Source organism: Diabrotica virgifera, chromosome 4, assembly GCF_917563875.1.
Source record: "Diabrotica virgifera virgifera chromosome 4, PGI_DIABVI_V3a".
Lineage (NCBI taxonomy): Eukaryota > Metazoa > Arthropoda > Insecta > Coleoptera > Chrysomelidae > Diabrotica > Diabrotica virgifera.
In genome coordinates, this window is record NC_065446.1 from 29,340,864 (window position 1) to 29,358,182 (window position 17,319).

At 32.9% G+C, this 17,319-nt stretch overlaps 1 protein-coding gene across 1 annotated transcript in view; it reads right to left on the bottom strand.

The window, feature by feature from the left end:
• LOC114349359 (DNA replication licensing factor Mcm7) overlaps positions 1 to 17,319 on the bottom strand; it is a 31,519-nt gene that overhangs the window by 11,177 nt on the left and 3,023 nt on the right. Inside the window, exons 3-5 of the mRNA XM_028299708.2 lie at positions 14,537 to 14,855; positions 8,777 to 8,959; positions 8,424 to 8,718 (exon numbers count right to left, since the gene is read on the bottom strand). Of these exons, the coding sequence (XP_028155509.1) occupies positions 8,424 to 8,718; positions 8,777 to 8,959; positions 14,537 to 14,855 (797 nt within the window). The remainder of the gene's footprint in view (positions 1 to 8,423; positions 8,719 to 8,776; positions 8,960 to 14,536; positions 14,856 to 17,319) is intronic.

Here is a 17,319-nt window from a genome sequence, read left to right on the forward strand (position 1 = left end):
AGTAAAAAATAGATAGAGTTCAGAATTTCACATGCTTAGGACGCAACTTGTATTGACCTGTTCCTGTTCCTATCACAAATATATATGTTTGATCTACCTCTTTGATCTCAAAGAATATATATTAGGGTGGCCCTTAAAAATGAAATTTAACGATTGTTATCTCTCACCCCCTAAAATTGTTCCAATTATGGAGAAACTTAAAAATAAAATTTTTTATTGAAATCTGAAAATAGTTAAAGGTGGCCCTGAGACCCCATGCAATTGAAATTAGTCATGTACTACGAATTTCTGCCAATAATGTAAAAGATATTAATAATTAATCGCCTATCAGTTACAATTAAGCACAGGAATAAAGAATATTAAAATTGGTGAAGGTTAAATGGACTTAGACAACAATGATGATGCTAACGTGCGTTGGTGCGGCTGAGACTTCTGAAGGTGAAACCTTACCTAAAAGAGCACGAATCAAAATCATAACTTGTGAATTTTCGTCTTCTCTCGGTAGAACCCAGGTGTTGTACAAGACAGCCACATTTATTATTAGTGATGTAGTATCCAGTCTTGGTCAATATGTAAGCTCGTTAGTCATCAATCGCAACTATATTCAGCGCGAGAGAGAGAGAGAGATAACTCGATACAAGATTGCAACAAAATTAAAAAAAAAGACTTTTTAATTTCTGGACCTGTTATTGTTCATTTGGACGGTAAGCTAATGGAGGACTTAACTTCCAAGAAAAATGTGGATCGCCTTTCTGTTGTTGTGTCAAATGTCAATCGTGGATATGAACAGCTGCTGGGTGTTCCAAAATTACACAATGGAACGGGAATTGCCCAGGCAAATGCCATTTTGGAATGTTTGTAGAAATGGGGTATTGTTCATGAAGTCGCAGCTCTATGTTTCGATACTACTGCATGCGACTCAGTGCCGAAGTCGGGAACATGTACCATTCTTCAGCATAACTCCAGAAAGGACTTACTTTTTTTAGCCTGCCGCCACATTTCGGAACTTATAGCTGGATCTGTGTTTGATGAGGTAATGAGTAGTAAATCATCTAGCTTCCAAATAAGTATTTTCGAAAGATTCAAGACAGCTGTTCAATTATAGACAAAAGTACTTTTGAACTGGCTTCCAACTGGTTCGTTTCTATTATCCTGGAGCCATGCAGAGGCGAGATGGAAGTCGAAAGTTATCTATGCTATAAAGATGTGGTTGCTTCACAGCCAATTAATCACAGCTTCGGAGCCGAAGGGAATTGTAAATCAGCGCTCTTCGCAGTCAGCGTATACTTGAGGGACTAGATGATTTCGACTTAGGAAACAGCTCCTTAACGAAAGAAGTGCCATCGTAACGAGCCAAAAACTTCAAAAACACTTATGATATCTATCTGAACATCTCTTTCCGATGAGTCTTTTTGATTCCAGGATACTTCCAGAATCCAAAAGATTAATGATTGCAGCTATGGAGAATGAAGCTGCTGAACACCCTCTAAAACGTCCTACTGATATGAAATCTTGTGCATTTTTCAAGATCAAAGGTCTGGAGAAGTTTTTACTGTAAACTCCAAACAATTCTTCAACATGCTTGGACTCCCTGACGACTTTTTAAAAAGAGATCCGGTTCAATGGAAAGATGATGAAAGTTTCAAGGCAGCTTAAAAGATGGTGAAGAATTTCGTGACCACAAATGATAGGACAGAAAGAGGAGTTGCACTAATTGAAGACCTTAACAAAAACTCACTAATAAGGAAGAACAGTCTCTTGCAAGTAGTCGCGGAGCATCGAAAAATATTTCCGGGCTCTATAGAAAGCGAAATCTTGAAAACAAAACAACATAAGAAGTAGTAACTGTTATAAATTTTTAAAATTATTTTATATATCCCATTATTTTATTATGGCAATATACTAACATGAATAACGAATATACGAAACTTCCAGACCCGGGGCCACCTCTAAATATTCACTGATTTTCATGAAATTTCGCACGTTTAAGTTTGATGTATAATGGAACACTTTTGGGGGGTGAGAGGGTGAAATTTTAAAATTTAAATTTTCTCACATACAGGGTGGGGCATTAGTGTGACAAAGTCCAATTACTCATTTGTCGTAAGAGATACGAAAGAAAGTTATTTAGGTAAAAGTTGGGGCACACATAGTACCATAATCTAAAAATATTTTTAAATATACAGGGTCGTCCGTATTGACAGGGCGACACAAACTTATGTTTTTTTAATGGAACACCCTGTATATTTTTACATTTTCGGATTCTCCTCGATGTTTCCTTTCTTAAAATATATGGTTTTGTAATATTATACGAGGTAGTTTAAAAGTTAATTACGTTTTTTTGTTAATTTCTTAGCAAAATCTACACCCTGTAGAATTTTAGTGATAGATGAATCAAATTGTTATTTTATGTTCAAACGATTTTTAATATAGTCTACTATTGTTAAACATTAACAGTATAGCGAAATGTTTAATTTTAGTATACAGGGTGGGTCGAAACTCGGAATGAGTATTTTCTGAGTTTTCTTAAATGGAACACCTTATATTTAAGTATTGTAATGAAATGATATTTTATGATACTTTTTTATTTCTTAAGCATTCCCTATACCTGAGTGCTTTAATTTGTAAGTTATTCGTGATTCTTTAAGCCAAACATTAATTGTAAGAAAAAGTACGTGAAATTTTATTAGGTGGCTGTGAAAATATTTAATCAAAAATAATTTTTGGAAAAGAAAATACATCATAATCTAGTCTGATCCTTAATTTAGTACTATTGGATGAAATATCCAAATAAATTCGTAGTTAAGGTTGTTGGAGCGCAAAATATTAATAAAAACATACAATATTCTACCTAGTCGGCTATGACACTAAATTTCCTTTAAAATTTGACATTATACTATTTTTATAGATCCAGTTGCTTTGTTATCATTACTAATATGTATTTTTCTTATGAGAAACTGATTAATAAGATTTTGGTGCTAGTGGAATATAACAAAAATGTGCTACTAGCAATAAGAATTTTTCATCAGAAATTCCCTGATAGACGACAACTAAGAAGAGAAACGTTTAAAAATATACTAGAACGGTTTCAACGGACTGATCACTTAGATTATGATAAATCTGCTCGAATAAAAATTATTGTAAGTGAAGAAAACAGCAATTAAATGTAATCCTTAGTGTCACTGAGGATCTGCATATTAGTACAATCGTTCTTACAATCTAAGTATCTAGTCTGTTGAAACCGTTTTAGTATACTTTCAAAAGTTTCTCTTTTTGGTTGTCGTCTATCAGGGAATTGCTGATGATAAATTTTTATTGCAAGTAGCTCATTTTTGTTATACTCTCCTAGCACAAAGCCATTTTAATCCGTTCCTCATTAGAAAAATTAATATTAGTAATGGTATCAAATCAACTGGAACTATATAAATAGCATAATGTCAAATATTTAAGCAAATTTTGTGTCATAGCCAACTAGGCAGAATTTTGTATGTTTGATTCATATTTTAAGCACCAACAACCTTAACTACGAATCTATTTAGATATCTCATCCAATATTAATAAATAAGGATCAGGCTAGATTATTATGTATTTTTTTTCGAAAAATTACTTTTGATTGAATATTTTCACGGCTACCTAATGAAATTTTACATAATTTTTGTTGCAATTAATGTTTGCTTAAAGAATGACGAATAACTTACAAATTAAAGCACTTAGGTATAGGGAATGCTTAAGAAATAAAAAAGTACCATAAAATGTAACTTCATTACAATACTAAAATACAGGGTGTTCCATTTAAGAAAACTCAGAAAATACTCATTCCGAGTTTCGACCCACCCTGTATACTAAAATTAAAAATTTCGCTATACTATTAATGATTAACAGTAGTAGACTATACTAAAAATCGTTTGAATGTAAATAGAAAATTTGATGTCAAATCACTACAATTCTACAGGGTGTAGATTTTGCTACGAAATTAACAAAAAAACTTAATTAACTTTTAAACTACCTCGTATAATATTACAAAACCATATATTTTAAGAAAGGAAACATCGAGGAGAATTCAAAAATGTAAAAATATACAGGGTGTTCCATTTAAAAAAACATAAGTTTGTGTCACCCTGTCAATACGGACGCCCCTGTATATTTGAAAATATTTTTAAAATATGATACTATGTCTGCCCCAACTTTTACCTAAATAACTTTTTTTTCGTATCTCTTACGACAAACGAGTAATTGGACTTTGTCACACTAATGCCCCACCCTGTATGTTAAGGGCCACCCTAATATATATGTGTCTATCTAAGCCAAATTCTGAAACTTGACAAAGAAAAACGAAGGGTGGAAATCACTAGAAGAGCAATGACATGGGCAGGATTTGGAAAATTCAGTTAAATACTTAAGCACCACAGAATACCTCAACAGCAAAGTGTTCAACCATTGCATCCTTCCTATCACAACTTATGGTTGTCAAATCAGGACCCTAACCCATGCAAATATGAACAAACTAAACACAACCGAAATGGCAATGTCAGGAACTGAATTCATTAAACTTGTAAGTACAGCAGCGGCGAAGCGTCCATGTAACCACTGTTACCATTGGTAACAGTTACAAATCTTGCAAATAAATATTTTATGACTACTACGAAATAATTCCATTTATATTTTTTACCAACAGAAATACTTGTTAATAGTACCTAATTCAGTAAATAGCCAACTAGATGCACGAAAATATTGGCGAGATATGTGAATCCATGGCACGTTATCTATTATTATTATGCTGTTACCAATACTGGCACTGGTAAACGGTACGCAGGAGAAACCTCGCTATCGATCGGGACTAGCTCTGAAAATTTTGAAGGAGCGACGGGTCTAGAGACGGCGCGCGGGCACGCTGTGCATATCAGTAGTGTCACCATTTTGAAGATTGGTAACGTTGGTTTAGTACCTATTACAGATTACAGTGTGCGTGCATTTAAACATGGAAGAGTGTTGCTACGTATTGCGTAATTGATCAACTACTTGAAAAGTCATTCTACTTGTATATTTTTTTATATATTATTTTAAAGAAAAAAATGATATTGAAAATGGAACAATTAAAATATAAACAATAGTTTTCAAAATCTGTTCTTTTTCCTACTTGTTCATTTTTTTAAGTTAATTTTATGGTAGAATAATATGTTTAGTTTGTTTATTATTTATTGTTATACCTGTTATACCTGTTACAAAAACTTATATTTGGGCGGTTCAAAATATTTTTTTTAAATAAGATTTTTTTACATCTGGTTTTGGTAACACTTTAGAAAAACTCACGCGTCGCCACTGAAGTACAGGCAGTTCATTTTCATCTTCTCCAACTGCTAGTTTGACACAATTTTCGATGTTTGATAACAGTTTCCTCCATGACTTCACAATTGTTGAAGACTTTACAAACTCCCATGCAGATGCAATTTCGTAAATGGAGTTGAAAATAGTGAATGGCTTCCAAAACTCTTTTAAGTCATATCCTTCTTTAATTTTTGAGTGAACTGACTTTGTTTTGTAGTTCCTCTTCATAGACGCAATGATACTTTGATCCATAGGCTGAACTAACGCAGTCTTGTTTGGGGGCAAAAATTTGGCAAATATTTTTCCGTCAGCATGCAAATATGAACAAACTAAACACAACCGAAATGGCAATGTCAGGAACTGAATTCATTAAACTTGTAAGTACAGGCAGTTCATTTTCATCTTCTCCAACTGCTAGTTTGACACAATTTTCGATGTTTGATAACAGTTTCATCCATGACTTCACAATTGTTGAAGACTTTACAGACTCCCATGCAGATGCAATTTCGTAAATGGAGTTGAAAATAGTGAATGGCTTCCAAAACTTTTTAAGTCATATCCTTCTTTAATTTTTGAGTGAACTGACTTTGTTCTGTAGTTCCTCTTCATAGACGCAATGATACTTTGATCCATAGACTGAACTAACGCAGTCGTGTTTGGGGGCAAAAATTTGGCAAATATTTTTCCGTCAGCATGCAAATATGAACAAACTAAACACAACCGAAATGGCAATGTCAGGAACTGAATTCATTAAACTTGTAAGTACAGGCAGTTCATTTTCATCTTCTCCAACTGCTAGTTTGACACAATTTTCGATGTTTGATAACAGTTTCCTCCATGACTTCACAATTGTTGAAGACTTTACAAACTCCCATGCAGATGCAATTTCGTAAATGGAGTTGAAAATAGTGAATGGCTTCCAAAACTTTTTAAGTCATATCCTTCTTTAATTTTTGAGTGAACTGACTTTGTTCTGTAGTTCCTCTTCATAGACGCAATGATACTTTGATCCATAGACTGAACTAACGCAGTCGTGTTTGGGGGCAAAAATTTGGCAAATATTTTTCCGTCAGCATGCAAATATGAACAAACTAAACACAACCGAAATGGCAATGTCAGGAACTGAATTCATTAAACTTGTAAGTACAGGCAGTTCATTTTCATCTTCTCCAACTGCTAGTTTGACACAATTTTCGATGTTTGATAACAGTTTCCTCCATGACTTCACAATTGTTGAAGACTTTACAAACTCCCATGCAGATGCAATTTCGTAAATGGAGTTGAAAATAGTGAATGGCTTCCAAAACTCTTTTAAGTCATATCCTTCTTTAATTTTTGAGTGAACTGACTTTGTTTTGTAGTTCCTCTTCATAGACGCAATGATACTTTGATCCATAGGCTGAACTAACGCAGTCTTGTTTGGGGGCAAAAATTTGGCAAATATTTTTCCGTCAGCATGCAAATATGAACAAACTAAACACAACCGAAATGGCAATGTCAGGAACTGAATTCATTAAACTTGTAAGTACAGGCAGTTCATTTTCATCTTCTCCAACTGCTAGTTTGACACAATTTTCGATGTTTGATAACAGTTTCATCCATGACTTCACAATTGTTGAAGACTTTACAGACTCCCATGCAGATGCAATTTCGTAAATGGAGTTGAAAATAGTGAATGGCTTCCAAAACTTTTTAAGTCATATCCTTCTTTAATTTTTGAGTGAACTGACTTTGTTCTGTAGTTCCTCTTCATAGACGCAATGATACTTTGATCCATAGACTGAACTAACGCAGTCGTGTTTGGGGGCAAAAATTTGGCAAATATTTTTCCGTCAGCATGCAAATATGAACAAACTAAACACAACCGAAATGGCAATGTCAGGAACTGAATTCATTAAACTTGTAAGTACAGGCAGTTCATTTTCATCTTCTCCAACTGCTAGTTTGACACAATTTTCGATGTTTGATAACAGTTTCCTCCATGACTTCACAATTGTTGAAGACTTTACAGACTCCCATGCAGATGCAATTTCGTAAATGGAGTTGAAAATAGTGATATCCTTCTTTAATTTTTGAGTGAACTGACTTTGTTCTGTAGTTCCTCTTCATAGACGCAATGATACTTTGATCCATAGGCTGAACTAACGCAGTCGTGTTTGGGGGCAAAAATTTGGCAAATATTTTTCCGTCAGCATGCAAATATGAACAAACTAAACACAACCGAAATGGCAATGTCAGGAACTGAATTCATTAAACTTGTAAGTACAGGCAGTTCATTTTCATCTTCTCCAACTGCTAGTTTGACACAATTTTCGATGTTTGATAACAGTTTCCTCCATGACTTCGCAATTGTTGAAGACTTTACAGACTCCCATGCAGATGCAATTTCGTAAATGGAGTTGAAAATAGTGATATCCTTCTTTAATTTTTGAGTGAACTGACTTTGTTCTGTAGTTCCTCTTCATAGACGCAATGATACTTTGATCCATAGGCTGAACTAACGCAGTCGTGTTTGGGGGCAAAAATTTGGCAAATATTTTTCCGTCAGCAGACTTAAGCATATGTGTTTCAGGATGTGAGGGGGCGTTGTCAATTAAAAATACAGTATCTTGGGGCAAATTGTTTGCTTTTAAATGTTTTTGACTTCTGGTACAAATTTGACTTCGAATCGCTCTTGAAAAATATTTTTTTATCAATCCACCCTTTCCTTTGGTTTAAGTAATCAACAAGTAACTTTTCTGCTATAGTGCCCTTAAAAGATAAAGGTTTTTTGCCTTATCAATCATTGTCAACTTCAATTTGTGACTTCCTGTAGCGTGGCTGCAGGACACAATCGTGGTCCGTTTTTGCTGGATTTATGGCACCAGCTTTACCTTTACTTGGAGAAGCTAGGCACTTTAAGAAGAAGAACATTATTTATAAATAGGTAGTTTCCATTTAAAGAAATTCATTTAAGTTTAAAAATTCTGATATTACTGTTATAAACTCCAAAAACTTTAAATAAAAACCAATGGCTCTACTAACTAAACCAATGGTTTAGTTAAAATAGTATTAAACAATTAGTTAATGACTATAGAAACTTATAGAAATGAACATACTTCTTGGGGCCAGTCTATTGATATATCCCAACAATTGTGATTTGGCAACACCAGGATCTCCCATAAGACAAATATTAATATTTCCACGAATTTTCATTCCATCGGGCCTTTTATCAACACCACCAACCAAAAGAAGTAACAACGCCTTTTTAACATCCAAATGTCCATAAATTTCAGGAGCTAACGACATCGCCAATTTTGTGTAGAAATCATCTTCTGTAAGTGTTGCCAATTCCTCCGGTGTAAGAAGGTTGTCTGAATTTTCCATGTTCATCTTGTTTAACGAAATTATTTTCTAAAAAATACGTTTTTTAAACTAAATTACTTTTGAATAACAAATCTATTTTTCTTACATGAGCTTCCATGTAGGTATCTGATAACAGTCCACCCATTATCTGTTTGAAACCTTGCTTCAATAGTGGTAAGAAAACACCGGTAATAGCAACATGGTCACCAGGTAATGCTTGTCTTGTAACTTCCCCTCTACAAAATACTGTTAAAGTGCGTGGAATGTGACCCACTGGAACTTGATCACTCTAAAATAAAAAAATAGTAGCTAAAAAGTAAAATCAAAGTAAATTCCTTTCCAATCCTAATCACCAGTATAAACACAGGGTATTTAACATTGCTAATTGTCTTCTACTCAAGAATGGATTTTAGAAGTTGCTCTCAAAGGAGAAAACACCACCAATTAACTCATTCCTAAATGATGAGGGCGAGTATACCAATACAGGAAGAGACACAGCTGAAGAGTCCTTTAGGGTGCACTTCTCTGGGTTACAAATAGTTGAATCACCAATTGACTGGATATCAGCAGGCCACAAAGCTTTGCAGAGGTTGTCAAGAACTAACTGACAGACAGTCAATAACATTGTAAACTATGTACTCCATTAAAATGTTACATTTTTTAAGCCATACCTTGCATTTGTTAGAGGAGTCAATTTTATTTGCTTTAATGTGTAGGAGGGATCAGTAGAAGCTTAAGTTCAAGTTTTTGGGGTCGCCACCCTTGTCCCCCGGCCGCCATCTTGGAAATGGGGTGCAAAGGGGTTTCGCGCTATTGGCGAGGAACCGCAAAGTGGGCGACGCCTGGTGGCGCATTTGAAAAGCATCAACTCAAGGAAAACATTGACTTTGCCATTAACTTGTGTACATATTTGCGGTCAGTTTATGTTGTAATTAACAATAATTTCGACTTAAAAAAACTATTGCAGTGTTCCTCAGTATTCATTCCTATTATACTCTACGTAATGACCTAAATTAACCAATGCCAAATCACACATTTTGTTAATTTAACGTTTGTATTAAACGTAGTATTTTTTTAATGTTTAAGCGACTGCAAAATTAAATAAATGAATAAAATGTAGTATATATTCTGTACATAGAATGTACATTGTTATGAAAAATATCCCGACCACTTCGTAATTTCCAGAACACAATTATTATAAAATAAATTCACCTACTTAGTTTCCAGTTTTTATTTAATTAAAAATTGTTATCTGTCGGTGTAAAATAAACTGTAGTGCACCTATTAATTAAATTAAAAACAAAATTAGAAATCCTTAGATTAATAATTTTTAGAACGCTGTGTGATTATCGGGGGCCAGATTTTTTTATGAAAAAAAGGTAAAAACAAATCAGTAGTTAGCATCAAATTTTAATGAATGCATACAGATTAAACATAATTTTGAGTCGTCTTTAAGTTATAAGATGTTTTAGTTGCAAAACTTAGTGGTTACTTTGGCAAAACACTCCTGTAAATGATTTTAATTTAACGTTTTAGAACTGTGAATTCAAATGACAAAATGAATTGTTTTCCTAGCGTTGTCGTCCATCTTTGAAATTTTGAGCGCCCTCTGTTGGAATTTAATTTTGCGAATATCTCGTAAACTACAAACCCTACGGAAAATCTAATTAAACATAAAATGTAGAAAATTAAATTTTCTACAATTTTTTTTCTATTACTTTTTATTGTCAAGTGACTAACACAAAAGATAAACAAAAATATATAAACAACATTTTTAACAAGTTTCCTTTTGGAGGTTATAACTTTTTTTCAGCTCATTTTAAAATAAAATAACATTATAGCAATTTTGTAGAGGGTTTCTTAGCGAACAATTTCCAGTATAAAGTAGTTTAATTTTTTTTATTTATATAGGTTTTACAGCGCTCCAAACTTGAGCAGATTCTCGAGTGCTCATAGAGATACAATAAAAAAAAAGTTAGGCTTACTTTTCTATCTATACATATTTTTTATTCGTATAATTTATTATGATTTTAACATTCCTATGCTATTATTAATCTGTTTTTGACCTTTCTCCCCACTATAAAACTTATAACCCTAAGCATATACAGTAGACTCCCGTAAGTTCGGCCTCGGTTAGTTCGGTCTCCGCTTAGTCCGGCCGGCTCTCTGGGCATTAGTCACACACTTTGCACATCAAAAATCATTAGAAAAGAAAATTCAGAAAAAAATTACTGACTTTTTTTAAGTGTTTGAGAAGCCAAACCACCAATGTGCAATAATATTTTTAAATTTTATTAGGCTTAGAGTTGTGTAAGTATTGTTTTATGGTATTTTTGTAAAAGTTTATCTTTTCATATATGTTAAATATATGTCAGAGTATTCCTCTGTGTTGTCTTCTACTTAATGTACAAGTGTTTTGTTTTTGGTAGATCCATACAAACAATTAATGGGCATTTTTTAGATAAGCATCGGTTAGTTCGGCCACTTTTAAGTTCGGCCAAGGGTCCGGTCCCGAGGTGGCCGACTTACGGGAGTCTACTGTATAGAAAACGCCCAAGAAGTTGTTTGCCGGTTCAGAAGAAGAATGACGCAACCACAAAATGCAAAATTCTTATGAAGAGCAAAAAACGAATTTTTGATATCAAAATCATAAAGTATGATCAAAATTAGCCATTCACCACACCGTGGTCAGGATCTCGAGATACAAGCGTTTTTTGGGGTGTGCCGCTTGTCTATGAAGTAACATAACTTTTTTTCTATTGTATATTTTGACTTAAAATTTTCCCAAAACCTTCATGAATTATATTTTATTGTTGTGTTGGTTAAAATTATAAACTAAAAAATTTGTCACTCAACTTTTTTAAGTAAACATGAAACTAACGAAATATGATGACAAAATGTTTAAAAACTAACAACTCCTTTTTTAATGTGTTTAAACATTTTGGAAAAATTCCATGGTTATTTACATATTTCAAAGATGACACAGTAAAATTTTCAAAAGGAAATATTTACAGCGACCAAGGATACAGCGAGAAAAATTTGAAAAATCATCAAAACTGATTTTCGGCATTTTTGTATAAAATTTGATTTTTGAACATGTTCCACCAAATCTAGATAAAAATAAACTTCATATTCGGATTCAACGACCTCGAAAACATAAAAATAGATCAAAATTAGTCATTCACCTTAAATTTGATTTTCGTGGTCGGCATAACGATTGCTGCCGCTCGACTAATATATAGATAGAAAAGTATTTTTTTTATTGTATTCCTATGAGAATTCGAGAATCTGGTCAATATTGGAGCGCTGTAAAACCTAGATATTAAATAAAATTAAACAACTTTATAGTGAAAATTATTCATTGAAAAATCCTCTGCAAAATCGCTATGATGTTATTTTATTGTGAAATGAACGGAAAAAAAAGTTATAACCTCCAAAAGAAAACTTCTTACAAAATTTTCTCATATTTTTGTGTATAACTTTTTTGGTGGTCACTTGACGATAAAAAGTAATACATATAAAATTGTAGAAAATTTAATTTGCTACATTTTATGTATAATGGAATTTTCTGTACGTTTGCTAGTTTAGGAGATACAGCGCGAAAGCCCTTTGCAGCCCCTTTTTCCAATATGGCGGCCGGGGGACAAGGGTGGCGACCCCAAAAACTTGAACTTAAGCTTCTACTGAACCCCCCTACACATTAAAAAAATAAAATTGACTCCTCTAAGAAATGCAACCTAAATGTAACATTTTAATGGACTAATGAAAAAGTAGCCTGGGCAATAAACTCATGCCAGTCAAATAAACCACCAGGAATGGATGGTATCTATATCTAGTGATATTTCAAAAGGGACCGGAACTTTTGTACTGTAGAATATATAATGTACTCAGAAGTAATGTAGCCTTCGGGTAGATGGAGGGAAATTAGATTAACTTTCATTACTAAACTGGGAACAAGAGGACTGGAAAAGGCAAAGTCTCTAATGAGGCAACACTCCATAGGCTCATTAAAAATGTGGAGAACTCAATTAAAAATAAAGAAGTAAAGCTGGAAGCCTTTTTGGATATAGAGGGGACTTCAAACAACACTTCGAAAATATCCATAACCAATCTCTGAGACATAAATGAGTGAAGGATATTTGCTTGAACAGGATAGAATCTATGCCCAGGAATAGAGTTGCAAATACCACCATCGTTGGAGAGACTGTGTTGGTCCAGGTTGACAGAGGATACCCAAATGGGGAATCAGGTGATGGACGGACTAATAGGGAATTTAAAGGCAAATTGTCATTAAACAATTGAAGACACAAGTGCATGAAGGGTCTATGTGACAATTTTTTCTAAATGTGTTTTTTTGTGTTAAAAGTAAGTTGTTCAAACCTAGAAATCTTTTAAACAAGTCAAACACGTTTTAAAATTAATATTTTCTAAGTTACTAGAGTGTAAAGGATATATGTACACAGTAAATTTTAAAATGTAAGTGCATAAAGGATTTATATTTTATATATAAAAAATATATAATAAATATTTTTAGTTTTTTTTAATAGTGTTAATAGTGTTAATAAATATATTAGTTTTAGAACTACCTATCCTATAAATTTAGTCTATTTAGATCTTATAGTAAAAAAGTTCTAGTATAAAAACTTTAACTTCATTTTTCTCAATAACTTGAAAATGTCACATAGACCCTTCATGCACTTGTGTCTTCAATTTATAGCTTTCAAAACCATCTTTTCTATACAATACATGTATAAAATAATACAAATTCTTGGATTTACAACATTGGATGGCCCTTAACCACAGCAAACTTAACTCATCTCTCTAGGTTTACAAATGTATTTATGTATATCCTTTTGGAGACTTTGTATATCGATGGCTAAGAGGACAAATATTGTATGTCCATTTTTGTTTAAAATGAGATAGTCTCTGGTCTATACCAGTCGAGATGAATCTGTATTGTGCTCAAATATTGTATATCCTCTTAGAACGGTTTGCTAGTTACTAAAGTAGCATTAGAGACATGTCCATTAACAGCACCATACACTTAGAGCACAAATGTTGTATGTCCAATAACAATACTTTTCACACAAAATGCTCTTCATAAAATTCAAACTGAACGACTCTTTTATTGTATGTCCAAAGATACAATATTTGTCTATATTATTGGAGGCTCGTCAGCCTATAGTACCTATGTGTTGCACACATCTGCGTCTAGTGCGTAAGTACTACTTGTACTACTAGTACTATTTTAAATCTGATTTTATGGTATTTTACAATTGCAGTATGGCAATAATATATTATATGTCCATGTTTTACTTCACATTTGGACGGCGTTATGCATAACTCGACCAAGCGCCATTTCTTTAATATCGAGATAAGAGCAGATTCTGGTGACACATAGCTAAAACTATCTTGGAAAAAATCTCTGTTATTGTCACGTTAACGGTTACTAAGAAAAACAAAATTAAACCAAGCGACATTAATCCACTTACCATTAAGCGACCATTAAGCAACCAAGAAACGAAAAACTTTGAAGCCATTTATCTCAAAACTATGTTTTGGCGCTTGGTCGAGTTATGCCTAACGCCATTCATTTATTGTATGTCCACACAGGGGGTTACTTTTAGCTTGTCAAATGTGATTAACATTTAACCCTAACAGAAATTGAACTGAATAAGACATAAAAGAAAGGTGTAACACGAACTTAACTGTAATTTAGTTACTTTTAAAGTATGTACGGTTTGTCTAGGACAACGCAAACTTTTAAATCGATTTTACTGAAAACATCAATTTTGGACATACAATATTTGTCTATATAATTCTATTCTATTGTACACTACATAATAACGATTTAAAAATTACTTACATGTTCCTGTATTTTAACTTCCTGAAATTTAATGAACTTTGATCCTCTTGTTTGCAAGTATAATCTTCCACCAGACCTATTAGTTTTACAGTCAGCACTTTGGCACATATCAGCTGGCATAAAACTCAAAGCATTGACAGGTTGGTATGTTTCAGCCCCACATTGATCACAGGTATATGTAGCAACACACATCATAGGTTTAACTTCAGTGCAACGAGTAACAATACCTCTAGCTGTCACCAACTGACCAACATGATCAGCTTTGATTTCTCGTATTGGTACTGGCTTATTTGTAGTAAGGTCTTGGAAGTAAACCTCACTGTAATGAGAGTATGTTAGCAAGGGTGTGTTGATGAAATAATTTATATTGACAGATGTACAAAGTATATTTTCTTTGTGAACTTTGGGAAGACCACCAATTCTGGGATATAATAGAATTTTTTTAATTATTAGCTAAGAAAGAGAACTCTAAGGGGAAATAATATCTATTTAAAACAGAAAGTTAGGCACAATTTGGAAAAATCAGCAATTTTGATGTTAAAACAATTTCTTCAGTTAGTATTCTTCGAGGATTGATTGCAAAGTTTAAGGCCTTTGTACACAATGTTAATTTATTACAGAGCCGTGCGGTGCATCTTTTCAATATGATGCGAGTCTTCGAAATGCCGCGCCTTAAGAAGTATGATTGGAACTTAACTTTTATTTTTATTAAATGAAGCTACAAAAAATGTAGGACACCTTTTATTTTAAAGAAAAAACCTACTTTAAATTAAATGAAATATGTATTAACATTAAATAACATTTACAAAAATTACAATTTTGCCCTTCTCTACTGACTTTAATTTTGGCAAACTCGTCAATCACGTTGGTTAAAGTCGCAGCTAGTGGGGACTCTATTGAAATTAGTGTTATATTTTTTAGTTTTCTTTGTCTTATGGACTTTAGTAAATAGTTTTTAATAATTTTTAATTTTGAAAAACTTCTTTACGTACTAGCTACCGAGACAGTGAGTGTTAATAAAATTCTTAGTGATAACACTATGTATATTTGGGTATAAAGAAATTAGGTTATTTTGGCACAAACAGTTCAAAATCTCCAAACCTTAAAAAAAGGTTTCATGGAGTACGGTAATCTTAGAGATATATCACGCAATTTTTCTATAATATCATTTGACTCTATATATGATTCTTATTCTTTTTCTATTGAAAGTATGGAATGAAGATTCATACAATATTTTTCTAGTGTTTTATCATCTATTTTCCTCCATTAAAAATATCATATAAAAATTTAAAATTTTTATTATGAGTTTCTAGAAGGGAAAATCGACCATTCAGAATTAATGGCAATGTCTAAAATATAGATGAAACATTATTTATTTTAAATTTTAAGAACTCATCCACAGATTTTTCGTAATCAAATTTGTGATTTTTTCTCCTGGATCGAATTTCATTTTCAGCTGGAAATTCGGAACTTATATCAAGATTTTCTGCAATTCCATTAACAATAATTTTCATTTGGTCTTAGCCAGATTGTCTGTAACTTTTCATTTTTTCTGTCGTTTCTGACAACATTTTTACACAATCTGACAAATTTACAGTTACATGTTACAACATCTTCGAGACTGAACTTATATGAAATAACCAAATGCCAAAGAACAATACCGCATATAAATTAATAATTTTTAATAAGTAGTTTTTGCTAAACCTCATGCTTTGACTTTAGTTTCTGGATCTTTGTTGATATCTTCTATTGTTTCGAATAAGGCATCATATATTTTACAAAATTTAAATCTTAAAGATTTCAATGCATTTATTCGACTTGACCATCTAGTGATCTAGTAACACTCAACGGTTTTAGAGTTAGTTTGAAACATGTTTTTTCAGAACTTTCCAACACTTTTTAAAACCAGAAAAAAAGTGTACCTACAGTTCTTGTATAATACAAAAAAGGTTGTTGTTTCTATAGAAGAAGACGCTGCGTCAATTATGACTAATTTTAAAGAGCGGCATGCGCAGGGCACGTAAAGCGCCTCTGATATTTTTCAAGTAGGTATTCTATTTTGCACACCCTTTCTTATTCCTTTCATATCGGTCCCGTTATCATAGCCTTGTCCTCTAAGCCATTCTAACTCAAGACCTAACTTTTCCCAATTTGTCAAAATAAGTTACGTTAAACCTTCACTGGTTGAATCATTAGCTTCAAAAAAAAAAACAATACAAAATCATTCGATATTATAGGTATTTGTTCTGACAAGAATTAAAAGCGACAACTCTTATCGTCTAAGCATATGTTCAATATGACTTACGTTTGGGGTACAATCGGCGATTATCGAAAAATATTTGTCGATTTTTGCTATTTGGATAATTTTGTTTAAGATAATATAGCCATTAAACTTATTAATTCATCTTGCCTACTGCTGCTTAAATAAGTCACAAACCTAACTTTGAACTAGCCTGATATGTTCTTACATTACTGGATCAAACTCAGAGAGCAATTGCACTAATTTAAAAAGTTTCCAATATTAGGTAAAAACAAATGATCAGTTGTTCCACGAAAAGCTAAACATTGTGAGGCCAAAAGTCTAATTCTTTTCAAAACTTCTCTCCAATAATGTTGAATTATTTATTATTATATTAGATTTTACTGATTATGCCGCCTGATGCGGCTGCCTCACTGCATCATAGCACGGCACGGCCCTGATTTATTAGACCATATATTGACTCTATTAACCCTTTCAATTGCAGCTGGTGTATACAGCAGTCTTTACCAGTCGAGTGTTATCT